Genomic DNA, 22,141 nt, shown 5'->3' with positions numbered 1-22,141 from the left:
TTGACAGTGAAGACTTCAAATGGAAGCTCCCGGAGGGCAGGAATACCTCTACTCCGGCGAGCTGCCGACTCTAGCATTCAACAAATTTTTGTGCGGGGCGTGGTGGTGCACGCCTTTACTCTAGCACTTTGGTGGCAGAGGCAGAATTGGGAGTTCAAGGTCATCCTTCACTAAGTGGTGAGTTCGAGGCAAACTAGAGCTACTGGTGATCCTGTCTCAAACTAACAAAAAAGATTTGTAAAGTAAGTAAAAGTTTACACGTGGCATTGTCTACCCTCCAGAGTGGCCTCCAGGGACAGCACCCATGAGCTGCCATCCAGAGACACCCTTCCCCTTCCAAGAACAAACACGGGTAAATGGTTTAACATCGCTCCAGTTCTTTTTAGAGCCCCTGGTTTTTTTCATCTCCCCTAGATTTCCCTAGGGTTGAAGAACACCCAGAGAAGGGGGATGGGAGATCGGAGACCCAAAGTGTGACACGGAGGGGAGGACTCGGGAACTACCCATCTAGAGTCATAAAAGGGAAAAAGAAAAGACGGGGAAAGCTGCACTGAGCGCACGAGCGAAAAGCTCCCTACCAAGCCAGGCTTTGTTCCCTGAACCTAAGACTTTACCCGGCGGCGGGCGGGCCGGGAGCGAGCGAGCGAGCGGAGGCGCGCGGCCATGGCTGCCGCGGCCGGGCAGGGGGGCCGGGGGGGCGGCGCGTGAGCGGGCGGCGCGGGGCGGGCGGGCGCCCGCGATGTGCCACTCGGCGCCTCCCCCGCCGGGCCCTGCTTGCACCGCGGCCGGGCGGCTCTGGTAGCCGGCGAGCGGCGCGGAAGGGGAGCGCGGCGCGCGAGTCTCATTGTTGGGGGGGGGGGCCCGTCGGGGCATGAGGGCGAGAGCACGGCGGGGGGGGCGGCCAGACAGAGCGAGCGAGGAGGAGGAGGAGGACGCCGAGGAGGAGGAAGGAGGAGGCAAAGAAAAGAAGCGGCGGCGGCGGCGGAGGAGGGGGCGAGGAGGCGCGCGGCCCCCGCTCCCTCCCTCCCCCCCTGACCCCCGCCGGCCGGCCCCCAGCCCCAGCCCCGGAGGGAGCTCATGGGAGTATGAAGGAGATGGTAGGAGGCTGCTGCGTATGTTCGGACGAGAGGGGCTGGGCCGAAAACCCGCTGGTCTACTGCGATGGGCACGCGTGCAGCGTGGCCGTCCACCAAGGTAAGGGGAGGGGGGAGACGGCCGGCGGGGGGGGGAGCTGCGGGACCCCGGGGCGGCGCGCGCACGGGGTGCCCTCGGCCGCGCCCTCCGGAGCCCTCCTGGGGCGCCTGCCCCTCCCCCACCCACCTGAAGCGAGAGGCGGCGTGGGCTCCCCCCCCACCCCCAGCCTGGTCCTCCAGGACCGGGTCAGGCATTGTTTTCTTGCCTATTGTTCAGTCCCGCGCCCCCCACCCCAAGTTGAAGGAGTTTTGGGGAGAGTCCAGGGCGCAAGGAGTGAACTCCCTGAGCCCCGCACCGCCGGTGTCAGGGCTGTCCCGGGAATGTTTACCTGCGAGGTAACCCCCCCCCTCCCGCCCGGTTTATTTTGGTTCCCGCTCCGGGAGGAAGAGGTCAAGGGGGGGTCATCCCCCTTCGCTTCCGGATACTGGGAGGAGCGGAATTGGGAAGGGAGGAGAAGGGTCCCACGGGAGAAGGGATCCTGAAACCCTCCGGGGAAGAGCTGAGGCTGGGAGAGCGGTTGTACAGGGGGCCGGAATGGAGGAGAGAGAGGTTTGGAGTTTCCCCCTGCCGCCGCACATGGTTCGGGAGTTAACTCCTTAAGGAATCTTGCCGAGGGCGCAGGCTGGCATCTCCGCCTGTCTGGCACAGGCAACCACCACCACCCCCCTTCCCGAGACAACCCTTAATGCTGTGGCTGCGGGCCTTTCCCGCCACTCTCCTCTGGGTACCTGCCCCGCACCTGCCCTCTGTTTTCACTTTTGACCTGTACGTGTGACAGAGGCAGAAGATGAGGTCCTTGAACCCCCGACTTCCTTGGCTTATCCTTTACTGGCCCTTTAAGAAGCACCCCCTCCTCCCCCCCATAACAACAAAACGTGTTACAATCATGACTATTTCTTGTTCTGGTGCCTAGGGGACTGGTCAGGGCAGAGGCGGGGGGGAAATTCAGGTCCAGAAAAAAGGGGGAGGGGTGGGATGAGAATGGAGGATCTTTGGAAGTTTAAGGTCAAGGACTCTGTAAGACTTTTTGCCCCTGTTTGAAATGCTTGGTTGTGTGATTGAAGGCTGGCTCTATGCGGTTGGACGTTTCTTGTGGTGCTGTTCCATAGAGTGATCCCGGGTCTGGGGAGCAGCCCCACCTACTGGGCTGGTTTTAGACGGCTGGGTCTCTTCCCTGCCCCCAGTTACTCTGGGGGAAAAAAAAAAACCCATTGGCTGACAGCTTTGCTCAGTGAGTTCTCCTTCCCCCACCCTTAGCTTGCTATGGCATCGTCCAGGTGCCAACGGGACCCTGGTTCTGCAGGAAATGTGAATCTCAGGAGCGCGCAGCCAGGGTGGTGAGTCCAGCCCCTCTCCCTTTTCTCTCCCCCACACCTGAGCATCTCCTGCAGGTTGATAGGGTACCCTGAGGCTGGGGCAGGACTAAGCTGTGTCACTCAGGATTTCCTGTTTGCTGCTGCCTATCACCAGCCCCATCTCTCCTTCAGCTCTGCACTCAGCTCTGCCCCACCTCACCTCCGGCTTGGGGGCTTTGATTTTTTTGGGGGGGTATATGTGCCGCTTTGTAACTTTTTATTATGAGAGGTTTTCAAGGCTATGGAAGTTGAGGGGTCGCAGTAGTGACCAGCAGGTTCTCCTTATTCAGCCTTCAGCAGTTAGGAGCTCATGGCCGAGCCTCTTTGCTCTACAGCCTCAGCCCCTACCCAGATCTTATGTTATCTTGGGACCTTTTGGATGAGTTCAGGGAGGGCCCAGCTCAGCAGATCCCCCCCAATCCCTGTGCTCCTTGCATTGGCAGAGGTGTGAGCTGTGCCCGCACAAAGATGGGGCATTGAAGAGGACTGACAATGGAGGTGAGGGGAACCCTGAACGCCTGCTGAGGTCAGCCAGGCCCCCCAGCAGGTGTGGGGTGGAGGCTGGCTTTCCCTGCTCCGGTTGGTACAGGAAGGTTGTAGACGCAGGGGACAGTCTACAGCTTGGTGTTGGGAGGCGTGGGGTCTTGTGTTGCCGTCCTGCTGAGGCTGGTCCCCACACTGCCCCAGGCTGGGCCCATGTGGTGTGCGCCCTCTACATCCCGGAGGTGCAGTTCGCCAACGTGCTCACGATGGAGCCCATCGTTCTGCAGTACGTGCCTCATGATCGCTTCAACAAGGTTAGCGGCCCTCACTCCTCCCTTTCCTGGTAGCAAAACTGGGTGCCACTGTTGCGCCCCGAGCTCCCTCGGTAGCACAGCCAGAGGGTTGCTCGTAGGTCACATTTTATTAAGTTTATAACACATGACAGGCAACAGTACAGCAGGTACCTAGTGCTTGCCATTCATCAAGACAGAGTGTAAACAGGCTTTGAGATAAAGGACACCCAGTGAGGCTTGCTTGGGTATCTGGTGGTCATGGAAGGAGACATTTAGGTTGGGACCTGGGGCATGAGGAAGAACCGACTTTAAGGATGGCCGGCCAGTCCCAGGTTCTATGAAAAGACACACAGTGTCTGTATATAGTCCAGCAAGTGGGACAGTAGGCACAGTGGGGCCTCTCAAGCTTTACCAAGGATTGCACTGTCTAATGCAGTGGTGATTACCTGTGAATGTGGAAATGAAATTGAATACCCGGGCTGCAGAGATGGCTGGGTGGCTAAGAGCACTTGCTGCTCTTACAGAGAATCCAGGTTTGGTTCCTGGCGCCCTCATGACAGCTCAAAACCATGTTTACATCCAATTCCAGGGAATCAATCTGGTGCCCTCTTCTGGCCATTAAGGGCACCAGATACCCAGTGTGATAATACGTATATATGTACGTGTATACATACATATGGCCTAGTACGCATCTAAGATAAAAAAGAGATAAACCTTTAAATTGAATACTTAGACCTCATTTCCTCAGCCTCACCAAGCTGCATTTCAAGTGCTTGGTGGTCCTGTGACATTGCAGTTACTGGCTTAGATTGTATAGGTTAGAGAACCTTTCCGTCCCTGTAGAAAATCCTATTGGACAGTACTGATCTGGATGGTGGGGGTCAGGGTGGCATTGAGGACAGGCCAAAGGATCCCTCAGCAGGAGAGGTTAGGGTTCCCTGGAGGAGGGGTCAATTGTGCTGTGCCCCACAGACCTGTTACATCTGTGAGGAACAGGGCCGGGAGAGCAAAGCTGCCTCGGGAGCCTGCATGACCTGTAACCGCCACGGATGCCGACAAGCTTTCCATGTCACCTGGTGAGATCTCAGAGCCCAGCTGCTGGGAGGTTCAAGGTGGCCACTGAGCGGGAGCATCCTACCTCCTGTCTCTGTGAGACAGCAGCCACGCCATGCTTAGGTCTTGGGTCCAGGAGGAAGGAGGTAGGGGGCTGCTGCGGTTTGTTTGTGGCTGCACCCTTCTGACCCACTTCTCCTCAGTGCCCAGATGGCTGGCCTGCTGTGTGAGGAAGAAGTCCTGGAGGTGGACAATGTCAAGTACTGCGGCTACTGCAAATACCACTTCAGCAAGATGGTGAGTCCCACCTGCCGGTAGGGGCGTGGGGGCTCGGGCCTTGCTTGCGCCTGGGGCTGGGAGAGTTTAGAAAGATCCCATCCCTCAGTCCCTGCCTTCCAGGAACTCTGTCTGTGACAGGAAATGAGTTGCAGCCTGAGGGGTACAGCAAATTAGAACTAAACCAGGCAGTCCAGGCTAGAAGATACCCCTCCCCATGTCTGTCAATCTAGGAATCTGTAAGCAGTGGCATTCTAGAAGAGTAAGGAGGTTACAGGACTGGGGACAGTTTCTCCTCCTCTCCCTCCTCCTCCTCTCCTTCTTCCTCCTCTTCTTCTTCCTCTTCCTTCTCTTCTTTTTCCTCCTCCTCCTTTTTTTTCGAGACAGGGTTTCTCTGTATAGCCCTGGCTGTCCTGGAACTCACTCTGTAGACCAGGCTGGCCTCGAACTCAGAAATCCGCCTGCCTCTGCCTCCCGAGTGCTGGGATTAAAGGCGTGTGCCACCACTGCCCAGCTCCTGGGACAATTTCTTTTCTTTTCTTTTCTTTTCTTTTCTTTCTTTCTTTCTTTCTTTCTTTCTTTCTTTCTTTCTTTAGATTTATTGACTGATTGATTTTTTTTTAAAGATTTATTTATTTATTATATGTAAGTACACTGTAGCTGTCCTCAGATACTCCAGAAGAGGGCCATCAGATTTCATTACGGATGGTTGTGAGCCACCATGTGGTTGCTGGGATTTGAACTCGGAACCTTCGGAAGAGCAGTCGGCACTCTTAACCACTGAGCCATCTCGCCAGCCCTGATTTTTTTTTTTTTTTTTTTATGTATATGAGTACACTATAGGTGTCTTCAGACACACCAGAAGAGGGCATCAGATCCCATGACAGATGGTTGTGAGCCACCATGTGGTTGCTGGGATTTGAACTCAGGACCTTCGGAGGAGCAGTCAGTGCTCTTAACCGCTGAGCCATCTCTCCAGCCCCCTGGGACAGTTTCTTTGCCACATTGATGACTTGTGTGGTTCTCCCTCAGCCCCAAGTATGCTGCATGTGCCTCATTTCACAGACATGTAAATTAAGGTTCCCCGAGGTTAGATAGCTTGTTTCATAGTTGGTGAGTGGGATTCGGGGCAAACAGTTTGATCAGAAAGCCCCTCGGGAAGGTGGAAAGGAGCCTCTGTTGGTGGCAGCAGGGAAGGCTGTTGAGGACCAGGTTTGGAATGAGTTCCAGACAGGGGTGAGAGCTTCATTCAGTCCAAGGGTCTCATGGCTGAGCAGACTTGGAGATTCCTCATACTGGCATGATCTGCAGAGGCAGGGTGCAGGCAGGACTCTGCCCCAGGCCGCAGCTTGGAGAGAGCCTAAGCCAGAGAGTAAGTAACAAGATCAGATTTGTGTTTCAGGCAGATTACCCTGGCAAGCAACCATGGAGCTGGGGAGAGAGACAGCTGGGAGGATGGGGGCGGGTGACAGGCTGATGCTGGAGTCACCATAGGTGGACATGGCTGAGCAGCGTGAGAGTGGCCAGAGGTTGCGGCAAGGTGAATTTGAGCTAAGATTCAGGCTGTAGCGATCACAGGGCGGGGAGAGGCCGGAGCATCTTGGTTTGTGCCTGTTGCCTGCTGCAATGATAAGAGTTCCTTTCCCACAGTGTCCTGGGTTGCTCACACATTACCTGGTTGTCAAGCTTTTAGAGTCTTCGAGCGACTTAGGACAGGGCAGTTGTCCAGCTGCACTTGCAGGTGACACCAAGCAGAGATGTCAGATTGGGTGGGAGTCCCCAGGCAAGTGGCAAGGGCGGATGGTGGGTGCAGGCAGAGGCTGTCTCTGTGGGTGTCCAGATGTGAAAGAGACATGGGAGAGAAGATGTAGAATTTGATGAGGTAGGAGTGGAGCCTGAGGAGGCCTGAAGTTAATCACAGGCTGTGGCAATTGGGAGGAGGTTGGTGACCTTAGGGCGCAGCTGTGAGCCTGGGATGAGAGCAGTTCCAGGGACGCAGTTAGTTTAGGTTAGTGTTCATTGCCAGCAGCCCCCAGTCAAGGGCAGCAGGGCTTCTGCTATACAGCTGCACAGAGGAAAATGAGGGAGGAAGATGGAATGGCCAAGAAGAATGGGGTTCCTGGGGATTAGGGGCTCCATGCGTTTCCTTCCCAGACCCTGTTTCTAAGGGAAGGAGATGGAAATGGGCTGTGGTCCAGTCTGCTAGGGGAGCTCTGTGGAGGTGGAGCAGAAGGAGAAGCCCAGGTCCTGCTCCATTCCCAGACTGCACCTTGTTGGGGGCTGAGGCTGGTCCATGCCTCTTCTGAGCCTCTGTGGCTGCATCCGTGCGTTGGTTAAGACAGCTGGGGAGGGCTGGTGAGATGGCTCAGTGGGTAAGAGCACCCGACTGCTCTTCCAAAGGTCCAGAGTTCAAATCCCAGCAACCACATGGTGGCTCACAACCATCCATAACGAGATCTGGCGCCCTCTTCTGGAGTGTCTGAAGACAGCTACAGTGTACTTACATATAATAAATAAATCTTAAAAAAAAAAAAAAAAAAGACAGCTGGGGAAGCTTTAGGATAGCTAGGCTATCCTAGCAGAGTGTCATGGCAGACACAGGGGACCTGCAGCAGCACAGGAGTTACTTCTAGGATCCTGGGACCTTCAGGAACGCTCCCTAAGCTCCTGAAAGAAAGGGTTGGCAATTCCTCTCAATCTCTTCCCCCAGAAGACATCCCGGCACTCCAGCGGGGGAGGAGGAGGAGCAGGAGGAGGCAGCAGCAGCGGTGGAGGAGGTGGCAGCAGTGGTGCCAGCGGTGGTGGAGGTGGCACAGGGGGAGGCAGCAGCAACAGCTTCCTTAGCGGCAGGAGAAGCCGGTCAGCCTCGCCATCCACCCAGCCGGAGAAGCACCCTACCCACCATGAGAAGGGCCAGAAGAAGGTGAAGACCCGCTCTCTCCTGGGCCTCTTTCCAGAGACCACCACCAGGCGCCTCAGCCTCCTGAGGCCACTGAGGTTGGAGAGGTGGCCTAGGAAGCACAGCTTGAGGCACAGAGCTTGGGACCTGGGTTCTCTGTGTATCCTCCAGTTCTCCTCATGACACTACAGTGTCCTCGACCTCCAGTTTGTGTCCCTACATGTTTACATCTGCAGTCTGTCGGCCTGTGCCCCATCCCACAGAGTGCCCACTTTGGTTCGGTGTGTATTCCAGGAGGGACACTCCTGTGAGTGCCTGCCCTCTCGAGCGTGTGTGTGTGTGTGTGTGTGTGTGTGTGTGTGTGTGTGTCTCGCTCTGTCACTGGCACGATAATGGGACAGGCTATTTTTAGCAGGAGGGAGAGTGGGGGATGGGCTCTTGGCTCTCAGAGGATCTTGTCTGAGCCACTCCTGTCCAGCTGGAGTTTAACATCCCTCTGTAGACTGAGAGCACTCGCTGAGCCCCATTCTTAAGAGGGGTCCAGTTCTCCACCCCCACTTGTCACGGTTGACCTCCTTCAGATAACCCCTGTATCAGTATCTGGTCACATTTCGCTCCCCCAGAGTCGAAAGGACAAAGAACGCCTTAAACAGAAGCACAAGAAGCGGCCTGAGTCCCCCCCCAGCGTCCTCGCCCCGCCTGCGGTTCCCACTGCTGATAAGGTATCACTGCTTATACTCAGGATGCAGGGTGTGTTGGTCTGGGGGTGAGGAAGCCTGAGGTGAGAAGGGCTAAGGTGAGCAGAGGCCTGTTTAGGTGTCCTCTAAACAGGTTGACGTTTAGAGTGCCCATGGTTGACGTTACCTCTGCTGCCACCACCCGGCTGAGCTCACAGAGGGTCCGCTCTGCCCAGCAAACCTCAGCACTTCCTGAGGGTGACGGGAGTGAGGTGGGGTGCCTTTCTGCTTGCTAGCTGCCGTATGGGCACCTTTGTCCAGGCAGGGGCTCATCTCTGGGATCGTGACTTCTAAGAGCAAGTGTGTGGTCCTCAGGCTTCTGAGAGCCCAGCCCTGCAGGATTGGTGAACTTCTATCAAACCCAGAAAAACACCAGGAGAAAAATCTAGATTCTGTTTCAAGCCAGTGGGAGTGGAGGTGTGACCAGGCTTCTGGCTACACCCTGGAATCCCTCCTACTCACACCACTGTTCTCAGCAGGCTGGGCTCTAGTAGTGGGTAGCATCTGAATGAGCAACAGGCAGGCCCTACCCTGACCAGTGAGTGATAATCCCAGCCTGAACAGATTTGTGAGAGTCCCCCAGGGGCTGGAGAAAGCACTCCCTCCTGTCCCATTACTGACAGTCACCTCCACTCCCCCACATGGTTGACAGGGCACTGGGCATCCTAGCAGGAGGCTCAGGTATCAGGTTTCCAGGGTGATGTTGCTGTGGCAACTGCCCCAGTAACTCTTCCCTCCTGCTTTGCTTCCCTGAGCTCACCTGGGAAGCCGGCCCTACCTTCCCAGGAGCCTACAGACAGGTAGAAAGACTGGGAATGCCCCCTCCTAATGGGGTAACCCCTGGGTGGCAAGCTTTGCCTACCCACCACACCCAGCCCAATGCTAAACTCCCCTTCCCCCAGCTCCTCTCGTCCCTGGCTTTCTGATCCACATCTGGCTCCCTTCAGAACTCCAGCTGCTGAAAAGAACAAAGGACGACAGAGACGAGGGCTCCACCCAGGGAGGGGCAGCAGTAATGGGGTGGCTCAGACTTCCCCCTCATTTGTTCTTGAGCACAATTTGAATACCTGGTATCCACCCAAAAGAAAATCTCCTTCCCTGCTACTTGAGGCCCAAATACATAGAGGTCAGACTGTCTTCAGAACCAAGGGAAGGGACACATGTGGAGGCCTTAATTTATTCCTCAAAATCTCCCAGTGGTAGATGGCTTATCACTTCCACTTAAGTGAAGCGGAGGCTCAGAGAAGCTGTGTAATTTGTCTAAAAGTACAACGTAATACTAGATGGTGAAGTTTTGAACCAGTGTAGTCTGACTTGGAAGGCTGTGTTTTTACCCAGCATACAGAACTGTCCTTGCTAGGTCTAGTAGCAGACCTACCACCACTGGACTCCTTGTGTACTGAACCCCAGCCATGCCCCTGACTCCCAGGACCGTATAATAGGCTCCTAAGGATGATACAGCTGAGCTAGGTCCAGAGGCTGCTGGGCTCACAGCTGGGCTCCTACCCTCTTGCCCACCCACGCCCTGCTCTCCTGGTATCGCACCTCAGACACAGGGCTGTGTGGTAACTGCTGACAGGCAGGCAAGGCTCTCAGTGGCCTGCAAGTAAGACATAATGGGTCGCTTACTTAGGTGTAGGGTGTGTAGGCTTAGGTGTGTAGGGGAGGCTCCCTGGTGTGGGGACTTCCTAGCTATATGTTGGCTGACCAAAGACAGGCTGCCCAGTGGAGGGTTCACATGTAGGGCCAGGTATCCAGCAGGAGCTTGCAGTGGTCAGAGATGGGCTGCAGTCAGGTGGCTCGTGAATGTAACCACAGAAGCGTCCAAGGCCAACAGCAGCCTTCAGACTGGAGTCATTGACTACAGATGCCTCGGACAAAGAGGCCCGTGCAGATTGTGGACTGGTCTCTCTGTTGGGTCATGGGACAAACATGGGTTTAGGGCATTCCCTAGACTACCGTAGCTGCTTCCCCGTGTCTGCGTTCTAGAGCTTCCTTCCTTCCCACGGCTCTGAGTCCTGCAGGACGGACTCCCAGCTCAGGTTGTGCACCCTCCTGAGTCAGGCTGAGCCAGTCTGTGCAGCTGACACAAACCTCTCTTGTCTCTGTCTTAGGTCTCCTCAGCGACTTCTTCCTCCCACCATGAGGCCAGCACTCAGGAGACCTCTGAGAGTAGCAGGGACTCAAAGGGGAGAAAGTCTTCCAGCCATAGCCTGAGTCATAAGGACAAGAAACTGGGCACTGGGAAAGGTGCGAGCAGTTTCACCTCCGCCGCCTCCTCTTCCTCCTCTTCCTCCTCCTCTTCCTCCTCTTCCTCCTCTGGGGGCCCTTTTCAGCCTGCAGGTGAGTACGGGTGTCCTAGAGGAGGCAGAGAGCGGAGCCCCTTGACCTCTGCCCCGTGGCAAGGACCTGTGCCTGGTGGTTTCCTGACATCTCTCCTTTGTTTTTATAAGTGCTGTGGGGTGACATGGCAGGGAATCCCCAGCTGGATTCTCCACCCTCTTTTAGATTTATTTATATATCGTATGGGTGCTTTGTCTGCACAGCAGAAGAGGGAATCAGACCCTGTTATAGGTGGTTGTGTTGGAACCCATTACTGATGGTTGTGGGCCGCAACGTGAGTTCTAGGAATTGATCGCAAGCCCTGTGGAAGGGCAGCCAGTGCTGTTTTACACTGTTGCACTGTCTCTCCAGCCCAGCCCCGCCCCAAACCAGAGCCCCTTTCCTTACAGGGCCCATTCTCTAATCCCACAGTAGCGTCCCCTACCTTTGTGTCAAAAGGGCCATCTGAAAACACCGATATTAGTTCCAGGCACAGAGACCCGTAATCCCAGCATTTGGGAGCTGCGAATTGGCTGAATTTGAGGCCAGCCTCTACTAATGCTGGAGAACCTGTCCCAGTCAGTGCTCAAGAAACAGGAATTTGCTCAGTTTGCTCAAGGGTGGGAGTTCCCAGCAGGGACTGTCATCCTAGGACAAAGGCAGGCGGGCTGCAGTTCCTACCTAGGGTCTGCACTGGGGGAAGGAGGGAGGTGGTCTAGCAGTAAAGCCCCTCCTTTGCCACAGGCTCATCTCTGCAGAGCTCTCCTGACTTTGCAGCGTTCCCCAAACTGGAGCAGCCGGAGGAAGACAAGTACCCCAAGCCTGCGGCCCCCACCCCGCCGGCCCCTCCCTCGCCCACGGCCCCTGAGCCCCCAAAGGCTGACCTCTTTGAACAGAAAGTTGTCTTCTCTGGCTTTGGGCCCATGATGCGCTTCACCACCACCGCCTCCAGCTCCAGCCGGGCCCGAGCCCCTTCACCTGGAGACTATAAGTCTCCCCATGTTACTGGGGCCGGGGCCTCAGCAGGCACCCACAAACGGATGCCCGCACTGAGTGCCACCCTTGGACCTGCTGAGGAGGCCCCTGAGACGACCCTGAAGGAGAAGAAACACAAAGCCAGCAAAAGGAGCCGACACGGGCCAGGCCGACCCAAAGGGAGCAGAGGCAAGGAGGGTGCTCCAGGCCCGACTGCCTCCCTCCCTGCAGCTCAGCTCGCTGGCTTCACTGCCACTGCAGCCTCACCCTTCTCTGGGGGTTCCCTGGTCAGCGCTGGCCTGGGGGGTCTGGCCGCCCGTACCTTTGGGCCTTCAGGAAGTTTGCCCAGCTTGAGCCTAGAGTCATCTCTGCTGGGGGCAGGTTAGTGTCCCTGTCGCTAAAGAACGGCTCCATGTACAACCAGTCCTGTGAGAGGGTTGGGGCATAAAGAAGAAATACATGCATGTGGAAACTCCCAACAGGCAGAACAGAGGTGGCCATTATCTCTAAGATGGTCCTTTAAATGTCTCCTGCCTGAAGAGTTTGGGGTGAACACCAGCAGAACTCACAGAGTTCTGGTAGAAGAATAAGAAAACCTAAGCATTTCCCATACTCTGAGGCAGAGTGGTAGAATATGTAGAACCCCGGGCATGCTGTGTTCTCTGAAGACGGTTGCCTTTACCGCTGACTGGAGGACTCTTGGGTTTTTCTCTGTCTCTTTGTACCTTTAGGCATCTATACCAGTAATAAGGACCCCATCTCTCATGGTGGAGGGATGCTGCGGGCTGTCTGCAGCACCCCACTCTCTTCCAGCCTGCTGGGGCCTACAGGCACCTCAGCCTTGCCACGCCTCAGCCGGTCCCCATTCACCAGCACCCTCGCATCCTCTTCTGCTTCCATCTCCACCACTCAGGTGAGACCCGGCTCCTGGCTCCTCCTCCTGGGCAGGCTGGGGACAGAAGCCCTCTGTGGTCCATGGCCTGTGTCCTCCGGCTCTTCCTTGTTCCCCACCACACAGTACAACTGTATTCAGCTGTGCATGGGGCTCCTTTGATCCTCCCAACAGGTGTTTTCTCTGGCTGGCTCAACCTTCAGCCTCCCTTCATCCCACATCTTTGGAACCCCCATGGGCACTGTTAACCCCCTCCTCACCCAAGCGGAGAGCAGCCACACAGGTATGCTAGTCCCTGTTCCTGGTCCCCTTCTGAAGGATGCTCCTGTAGAAAGCATGAGAGTCCCCTCCCTCTGAATTTACCTCACATACTATAAACCATGAGGCACTTTACGGGAAAACCTGTGCAAGGGCAGGCATGGGGTGCCACTCCATTGCACAGAGAGACCTCAAAGCAGTAGTGGATAGAGAATGAAATGACAAAGCCAGTTCAGCCAATCAGGTCCCAGTCCAATGTAACCCCACCCCCAACACACACCTCTTGCTACAGCACACCCAGTTGTAGTTGGGGTCACAGGTTTTGGCAGCTGGGCTTTCTGCTCTCCAGGTATTTAGGGGTTAGGGGGGTGGTAGGCAATCTCCCCTACCATCTCCCTAGAGTCTACTCAGCCCAACAGACAGCAGGCCTGTCAGTCTGAGCGTAGGGCTTAGCTTCAGGCTGCCAGATTAGGTAAGCTTTCCAAAGAAAGCAAATCAGGCTTCAGTTTCAGGACCCAGAACCAGGGCTCTGTTGCCAACAGGTTGCTCATCTGAGTTTATGAATAGAAAGAGTCAAAGCTAGGGGCTGGCGAGATGGTTCAGCAGGTAAGAGCACTGACTACTCTTCTGAAGGTCCTGAGTTCAAATCCCAGCAACCACATGGTGGCTTACAATCACCCATAATGAGATCTCAACGCTCTCTTCTGGAGCAAGCGGGGCCGACCAGAGTGAGCAGAGGTCCTAAATTCAATTTCCAACAACCACATGATGGCTCACAACCATCTGTACAGCTACTGTGTACTCACATACATAAATAAGTCTTTTTAAAAAAGTCAAAGCTAATTATGATAATAAAATGATTAAGGGCTTGCTTTGTGCTTGCCGAGCCCTCCAGTCAAACACTCACTTTGTGGCCTCATTTTAATCCTCATTTAATCACTGGTGGGAGGCAGGTTACCAACACAAGGTCACTCAGCCAGCAGCCAGGTTCAGTTTATCCAGGTTTATCTTGACCTCAGATTCTGTAACTGAAAGATCTGGAAGCAGGCAGCAGGAACCCAGTGGCAAGGGGAAGAGAGCTTTCCTGAGGTGGGGTGCTGTGCCCAGCTCCTTGCCAACATGAACTACCAGGCTAGGGTTGGGGGAGACTGAAGAAGGAGGTGTGAGCTGAAGTCCTGGGAGAGTATCTGGGGTTGGGGGGCTTGAGTCTCCTCCTTCCCACCCTGATCCTTGTCTTCTCCTTCCAAGAGCCAGACCTAGAAGACTGCAGCTTCCGGTGTCACGGGACCTCCCCCCAGGAGAGTCTCTCTTCCATGTGAGGGAGGGTGAACCTTGGAGGAGGGAGGAATGGGTGGGGACTGAATTGTGACGTCCTGGTGGCGGTGGCTGGAATGCTGGAATGGTCCTGGGGGGGGGGGGGCTGGAATCGGGGTGCTAGGTGAGCGAGCCTCTGGAGCTAGGTGCTCTGGTCTCCTCTGGACTCAGGTCTCCCATCAGTAGCCTCCCTGCGCTCTTCGACCAGACGACGTCGGCACCCTGTGCGGGTGGCCAGTTAGACTCCACAGCCCCCGGGACAACCAACATGGAGCAGCTGCTGGAGAAGCAGGGTGACGGAGAGGCTGGTGTCAACAGTGAGCAGGGGTGCACAGGGAGGGGAGGCCTGATCCGCAGCCCCTCCCCCTTCCCCAGGGCCTCAAGCCTCTTCACTGGCCTTGCCTAAGTGGTGCTCTGGGCACTTTCTGTTTCTCAAGGCCTCCTGGTGTAGATCTTAACCAAACCCCAGCCACACCCACTCCCCCCATCCCTGTGGAGCATCAGGGTCCTCCTAAGATGGTCAGACCCCCCTCCTTACCACTATCAGGAGCAGCCGCTAAGGATATCTCGGTCACCTCTTCTCGCCAGACCCTGTCTCTCATTCTGGCCCTGCTTCTTTGATGCATTATGCACTAAATGCAGACTCCTCCTCTCTCTGAAGTTGTGGAGATGCTGAAGGCCCTGCATGCACTGCAGAAGGAAAACCAGCGGCTGCAGGAGCAGATCCTTAGCCTGACAGCGAAGAAGGAGCGGCTGCAGATCCTCAACGTGCAGCTCTCCGTCCCCTTCCCCGCCCTGCCTGCCGCCCTGCCGGCCACCAACGGCCCTGTCCCGGGGCCCTATGGACTGCTTCCTCAAGGTGAGGGGATCCAGCCCAGGCTAGGGGGAAGAATCCCTGCCCGTGGCCTGAGCTGGCTCCCCTGCAGCTCCCGTCTCTCCTCGGTCAGCTGGCAGCAGTGACTCCCTGAGCGTCAGCAAGAGCCCTCCCGGGAAGAACAGCCTCGGCCTGGACAATTCCCTGTCCACCTCTTCCGAGGTAGGCGCTGTGAGGAGGGGACAGGACAGGGAAGATACCTGGAAGGGGTCCTTTGGTCTAGTGACTAACCAGCAACTGCTGGAGGCTGGCCAGTGAAGAAGAAATTGACTGAATAATTGTTATCTTATTCATTATTGTAAATAAGTAATATGAGTGAGAACCTTCTTAACGCAGGGTGCTCACTAAGCCAGCAGTGAAGGACAGACTCAGTCCTCGTGAAGATAGGCTGAGCCCAGGAAAGCAGCAAGGGATTGCAAAGGAGGAACAGAAAGACCAGCTCAGTCAAGAGCTAGAGGCCCGCGAGGGCAGGCCGCCAGGAGGGACGGAGTTGGGGGAAGCGTTGTGGAGGGTTTATTACAGGGCCTCATACAAACTAAACCCTGTGTAATTGGTGGCGGCTGGAACGGCACTTGCTGTTGTTATGTTGTGGTTATTGTTGGGCATCGGGCAATGCTTGTTTTTTTTCTCTGCCACTTACTGAGACTTAGGGCGCTCGTAATCATGACAGTTACGCTAGCTGCAAGCCTGGGACACCAGCTTGGGTTTCTTCACTCTCCACACTGACTGGGATGATGCACACCACTGTCACCCATAGACTATGAGGCAGAGATAAATGGAGGCAGAGATGCTGAACCCAGGGCTACCCAAGCCATTGAGCGTTGGGCATAGGATTTGAACCTGAGCCTCGCTTCAGTGAGAGCTCCTTTGCTCTTGGCTGCACAGCTCCTTAACCCTTAAAGTCAAGGGCTCTGGCCATCAAGTGGAAATCAGAGGGTAGTGCAGGTCAAGTCCTAACCCGGGACCTGGTTCCCTTGAAAAGCGGCCAATCTTGCCATTGTTTGTAGTTAAGTCTGAGGAGCCAAGGAATGGAGGGTGCTGAGCCTCCTGGAGTGCTCGGTGAACGTCATCTGAGCACTGTGCGGATCTAGCCTTCACCCCTGGGCTTTGCTGTTTCTCCAGGGGGTCTGCAGGCTGGGGGGGGGGGGGGGCTTTGCTATGGGAGAATGCTGGTGGATTCTGGGCTGAGGGCCGGAAGGGTCACACTGGCCCTCCGCCCTCTGACCTGTCCCTTCCCCCTCCCTCCCCAGGACCCACACTCAGGCTGCCCGAGCCGCAGCAGCTCTTCGCTCTCCTTCCACAGCACGCCCCCACCGCTGCCCCTGCTCCAGCAGAGCCCCGCTACTCTGCCCTTGGCCCTGCCTGGGGCTCCTGCCCCACTCCCACCCCAGCCACAGAACGGGCTGGGCCGGGCGCCTGGAGCAGCGGGGCTGGGAGCCATGCCCATGGCTGAGGGGCTGTTGGGTGGGCTGGCAGGCAGCGGGAGCCTGCCCCTCAATGGGCTTCTGGGAGGGTTGAATGGGGCTGCTGCTCCCAACCCCGCGGGCTTGAGCCAGGCTGGCGGGGCCCCCACGCTTCAGCTGCCAGGTTGTCTCAACAGGTGAGGGGAAAGTTCAGCCCTAGGGAGGGGATGGGAGGATATGGGAGGGATGCCACCCAAAGCCCCTTATTCTCCGGCCCTATAGGATTTATAGTTCTGGCAGACTGTCAACTTAAGGGACTCCCAGAGTGTCCAGATAACAGTCCAGGGAACAAGATCTTATCCATGTCTCTCCTGGAGGGCTTCTAGACAGGCTGTCCATCTGCCTGGGCCTGAGGGGGTCTGGGAGCTCCTGGGTGTTGTGGGGTGTGGGTCTCTTGCACCTCCTCATCTGTGTTATCCCTGCCTCAGCCTGACAGAGCAGCAGAGACACCTCCTTCAGCAGCAAGAGCAGCAGCTGCAGCAGCTGCAGCAGCTCCTGGCCTCTCCACAGCTGACCCCAGTGAGTGACCCCCACCCGCCTCCCCAGCTCTACCCAAATTGCTTACCTCTAAGAACAAAGCCTCCCAGGGAGGGTTCTAAGCTGGTGGGATTGGCCCTGTGGGGCCTACAGGCAGTTAGGAAGCCCTGGGGCCCTGGGTCACATCCCAGTGAGAGTCGAGGTGGCAGATGCAGTGACTGAGCTTTGTAATCCCTGCCTGTGTCTCCAAGAGAAGGTGTCTGAGCAGGGAGGTTCTCTCAGCCAACACCTCGGTCTGTCTGTCATGTGTTGTGCTTGCTTTTCTTCCGAGTGAAGTGGTGTCACCTGTTAAAATGAGGGAATGGCTGGGTGGCCCAGCGTGCCTTAGGTCCTTGTCTGTGTCCCCTATAAGGCACACAAGTGCTGTGTGTTGTGTGCTGTCATCCAAGTATCTTGGCAGCTGAGGCTGGAGGATGGCTCTGAGTTCAAGGCCAGCCTGGGCTACGTAATGAATTTTAGTCTACCCAAGACTACAGAGTAAGACTCCTGTAGCAACCAAGAAAAACAAAACAGAAAACCCCAAACAGGAAGGAGGCTGATTAGATGCTCCACGGGGAAAGGCCCTGCTGATGAGCTGAGGAACTGACTCTCTCCCCTGGACCCATGGAAGGGGAAACAGATTTCCTGCCCTGCGCTTGCAGCCCCTAACACTAACACCGTACTTCATTGGTTTATTATTAGCTTTGTGTTGGGTTTTTTTTTTTTTTTTTTTTAGTTTTTCAAGACAGGGTTTCTCTGTGTACCCCCGGCTGTCCTGGAACTCACTCTGTAGACCAGATTGGACTTACAGACTGTTGAAAGCTACCTTGGGGGGCTGGCGAGATGGCTCAGTGGGTAAGAGCACCCGACTGCTCTTCCGAAGGTCCAGAGTTCAAATCCCAGCAACCACATGGTGGCTCACAACCATCCGTAACGAGATCTGACGCCCTCTTCTGGTGCATCTGAAGACAGCTACAGTGAACTTACATATAATCAATAAATAAATCTTTAAAAAAAAAAAAAAAAAAAAAAAGAAAGCTACCTTGGTAGCTGCTAGGACTCGAACCCAGGTCCTCTTGGAAGAGCAGACAGTGAGCCACAAACCAGTTTTTTTTTGTTTGTTTTTGTTTTTTTGAGGCAGTCTCCCACTAGCCCTGATTGGTCTTGAACTCACAAGAGAGCCTCCTGTCTCTGCCTTGGCCTCTTGAGTGCCACCACACCCAACCCATAACCTATTTTCTAAAATCTTTCGAGCCAGTTTTGGGAGGGAAAGAGGGGAGGGAGGGAGCACTTGGAGATTGCTGTCCCTGCCTGTGTAGCTTGGAGCACGTTGTTGTGATTGTCTTAAGGGTGGAGGGCCTGGCACAGTGGGCAAGGCCAGAAATGGTCACGGTCTGCGCTTGCCCAGCTACTCAGTTCACAGGTGTTTACCTCATGTGTCCGCATTTTCTTGTCCAGAGTAGGAAGGTAGAGACAGAACCTAGATTGTCTCCCTGTCGTGGCCTTTATGATTTAAGTGTGAGGGGCCCTGGTCTAGCAAGGCAGACACCCCTGAGGAGAGACAACGGGAGCCCACTGCCAATAAACAGGCTGTCCTCCTTGCAGGAGCACCAGACTGTGGTCTACCAGATGATCCAGCAGATTCAGCAGAAACGGGAGCTGCAGCGGCTACAGATGGCTGGGGGCTCTCAGCTGCCCATGGCCAGTCTACTGGCTGGAAGCTCCACCCCACTGCTGTCCGCGGGCACCCCTGGCCTGCTGCCCACAGCATCAGCCCCACCCCTGCTGCCTGCTGGAGCCCTGGTGGCCCCTTCACTGGGCAGCAATACAAGTCTAATGGCTGCAGCGGCTGCGGCCGCAGCAGTGGCGGCGGCAGGCGGACCTCCAGTCCTCACTGCTCAGACCAACCCTTTTCTCAGCCTGCCTGGGGCAGACGCCAGTGGGAATGGCCCCAAAGGAGGGGTGAGTAAGGGACCCGGGCCTTCCTATATTCCTATGGGACAGGCAGAGGAGGATGGCTATAGCAGCAGCAGCAGCTATGTCTCTAGTGGGAGGCTAGCTATATCCCTAGGTCAGCATGGTGGCCTGCTGCAGACAGCAGGACCTCAGCTCCCATTGGTGTCCCCCTAGAGGAGAGGAAGGCCACTGAGCAGGTTCCAATAATAAAAGGACCACTTAGAAACCAGCTTTCCAGCGGGTGACGGCCCCGTGTGTTAAAGAAGAAGAACAGTGTTTGCTACCAAGGCCGGTGACCTGAGTTTCATCCGGGGACGCGTGTAGTGGAGAGAGAACTGATCAGAAAACTGTCCTCTGCCATCCACACGTGCACACACACTAAAGAAATATATACATTTTTTTTCTTGTTTTAAATTCTTTTTAAAAAAGAAAACAGCCTTCTGTCAGGGGCGTAATTAGAAAGGACATTTCTGTGTACAACAGTTAGAGAGAGAGGACCCTCTGCATGGGCTGACAGAAGAAAAGGCCTTTCTTGAAGGCCCAAGAATCCAGCTTTTGGCACAGGCTAGACAGCTCACTCCGCAGGCAGTGGCTTGACCACTCAGCTTCTCCTTCATCAGCCTTTTCCACCTCTGAGAGCTTTTCCTAACTGGGTATTAGGGCAAGATGCTACAACACTAAAGCCTTTCTTCCTGTCTTTCCAGACCGCTGACAAAGGAGCCTCAGCCAGCCAGGAAAAAGGCTAACTCCATCTGCCCCTACTGACCCCTACATGGCTTGAGGGTCCTTGTCTGGAGTGGGCAACTGGGCCCAGACTCTGGAAAGCCAGGCCCAGGGCCTGTGCTGATCCCCAGGGAGTGCGTGCCTGGCGTTCCAGGTGCACATGGAGGAGAGAGACTGGAGGGAGCCCTTCACCTGGCCCACCCCTCACTGCACTGGCTGCTTCAGAGGGTCGGGAGGACAGGCTCCTAGCCTGCCTAGGAGACCCCATCCTCCTCAGATGCCTAGGGGCCCCCAAAGAGCAAAGTAGGTCTCGGCATAAGAGATGGAGGGTTGGTTGGACCTACCACATAAACCAATCAGCACTTGAATGGGGAAGGTGGAAGAAGGGTGGACCCCCAGGCCTATCCCTGTGTGGAAATTTCTTACGGAGAAAGGGCTGGGCCCACCTGACCTTCCATTTCTTCCCAGCAGAAGGGATCCATCCCTTTGACTGTTTCTTATCATCCCTTCCCACTGAGGGTCACAAGCTGAGCTTGGAAAAGCCTACAGATGTGGGGGGCTGAGGAAGGGCAGGACAGCACCTCTTGGGGCCCCATGATGGGGCTGGCTAGGGACATCCCGTGCTGACCTGGGTGCCCTGCCCCTTTTTGCACTATTGGCTTGAGGAGTGCCGAGGGTAGGGAGAGGGAGCTGCCTGACTCCACAGATTGTGTGTGTGTGTGTGTATGTGTGTGTATGTGTGTGTGTGAGAGAGAGAGAGAGAAATGGTTAGTCTGTTTAACCTGTCCGTCTGTCTGTCTGTCAATTCTTCCTCTGGACCTGGGGCAGCCAAGGGCAAGGACAGGAGCAGTGGCCAGTACTGGGACAGTGGCCAGTACCAGGGCAGTGGCCAGTACCAGGGCAGGAGCTCCTAGCTCTTGTATCCTTTACCCCCTCACCAACTCTGCTCCTTTTCCAGGGCATGAATGGTTAACTTATAAAAAACATAAAACAAACAACAGACCAGTACCTCCATTATTGGAGAATTCCTAGGGGCTGGGGGCTCTGAATCAGGGTAATACTCTACCTTCCCTCCCCTCTACCCACCTCAGGGCCCCTCAGGGCCTCCTCCCCCACTGTTAGTTTGATCAGTCCTGGCACAAGAGAGTAGGGGAGGAGTAAAGTGCCACTTCTTTTTAGCAAAAGTCTCCCTCTCTGAAGTAGCTAGCCTGCCTCTTGAATCCTTTCACCAGCTAGTAGAGCCACTTAAGCTAACAACCGCCCCTTTACCCCACCAGCTATTTTCCAGGGTGTAGTAATAAGTGGCAGGGACTTTCTGCCCAGGGCGGTAATGAAAAACGTTGAGTGGGACACGGAGCACCGCTAAGGAGGCCTTGTGTCCCTTTTGGTTGCACTGGCTGGGACTGAGGGTCAGTTCCAGTTTCCCTTGCTCATGTCTGTGGGTCTCTGCATATGTGCATTTTGGTGTGTTTACGTTTGAGTTTTGTTGTTGGGGTTTTTTGTGTTTTTTTTTTCTTGTTTGTTTTGTTTTTTAATAAAGAAAAGGTGTATATTTTTGGCAAGGACAGAAACGTAGTGCAGATATATTTTTGCCTGTGCTGCTCAACTGTTGTTCCCCCCCCCCCCCATGATCTGGGAAATACTATTCCTGTTGATAAGACAGGAATAAGATAGGATAAGATAGGATGGGCCGGGACCCTTCAGAGGCAAACCCTTTGACACTTGGAAGGACTTTGGGGGACAGTTGAGATGACCTCAGAAATACTTTTCTAACTGCTTATTACTAGAAAGACATCTTCATCTTTTCCGCTCTTGTAGACTCCTTGTCTACAAGCCAGTGATTCTTAAGATTCTTAGACAACCTTTTTATCCAGGCCCACACCCTTGCCCCACACAGTCAAGTACCCTGCATTGTGGCGCAGGAGTGCTCGGGGCTCTGGAACTCTGTTCTCGGCAGTTCCCCGGACTCCTTTCCCTGTCCTGGGCCAGGCAGGATGCCCTAGCAGAGTCAGGCCAGGCTTGCGGAGGCCTCTGGGCAGGATGGTTTGGTGTTGCTCCTCTTTTTTGGGGGTGGGGTGGGGAGGCATTTTTCGAGACAGGGTTTTCTCGGTGTAGGCCTGGCTGACTTAAAACTGGCTGTGTAGACCAGGCTGGCCTCAAACTCAGATCTGCCTGCCTCTGGGATTAGAGGCGAGCTGGTGGTGCTACTCCATATCCTGAGACCTGAGGAGAGGTGAGACCTGGGGCCGCAGCAGGAGAAAATTAGGGTCCTTGGAAGGGAGCAGGGTTCTGCAAAATGGCTCTGACAACCTCACTTTTTTTTTTTTTAAGACAAGGTCTACTCTTACGTAGCTTTGGTCGTCCTGGAACTTGCTCTGTAGACCAGGCTGGCCTCAGCCTCCTGAGTGCTGGGATTAAAGGCGTGTGCCACTATGTCTGGCTTTGGTCCATTTTTTTGATAAAGAGCTTGGTAGAAGGAGAGAAAGGATGCAGATTTGGGGCCATCTCTATCTGGGAGGGGGAGGATGTGGTTTGCAGAGCGGAAGTGGAGTCTCAGA

General features: G+C 55.3%; 1 protein-coding gene across 4 annotated transcripts; it reads left to right on the top strand.

Moving 5' to 3' along the window:
- Window positions 1-1,034: 1,034 nt before the first annotated feature.
- Window positions 1,035-22,016, top strand: Mllt6 (MLLT6, PHD finger containing). Of its 4 annotated transcripts, none has more exons than XM_085829587.1 (20): window positions 1,035-1,194; window positions 2,452-2,531; window positions 2,993-3,047; window positions 3,237-3,346; window positions 4,298-4,401; window positions 4,582-4,675; window positions 7,368-7,577; window positions 8,177-8,275; window positions 10,405-10,540; window positions 11,357-11,968; window positions 12,319-12,500; window positions 12,654-12,762; window positions 13,986-14,052; window positions 14,223-14,368; window positions 14,713-14,910; window positions 14,999-15,087; window positions 16,176-16,525; window positions 16,817-16,907; window positions 18,510-18,866; window positions 19,565-22,016. In XM_085829587.1, exons 1-20 carry the CDS (start codon window positions 1,086-1,088, stop codon window positions 19,604-19,606), a joined length of 3,240 nt encoding a protein of 1,079 aa, XP_085685713.1. In that variant the 5' UTR covers window positions 1,035-1,085; the 3' UTR covers window positions 19,607-22,016. The 4 variants fall into 4 exon arrangements, with proteins under 4 accessions (XP_085685713.1, XP_021032400.1, XP_029339172.1 ...); XM_021176741.3 differs by having other exon boundaries at window positions 7,365-7,577; XM_029483312.2 differs by having other exon boundaries at window positions 7,365-7,577; window positions 10,405-10,633.
- The last annotated feature ends 125 nt before the right edge of the window (window positions 22,017-22,141 follow it).

This window comes from Mus caroli, unplaced genomic scaffold, assembly GCF_978045245.1.
Source record: "Mus caroli unplaced genomic scaffold, Mus_caroli_1 scaffold_13, whole genome shotgun sequence".
Taxonomy (NCBI): Eukaryota; Metazoa; Chordata; class Mammalia; order Rodentia; family Muridae; genus Mus; species Mus caroli.
Note: the sequence above shows the minus strand (reverse complement) of the source record. Positions and strands in the feature narration are given on the sequence as shown.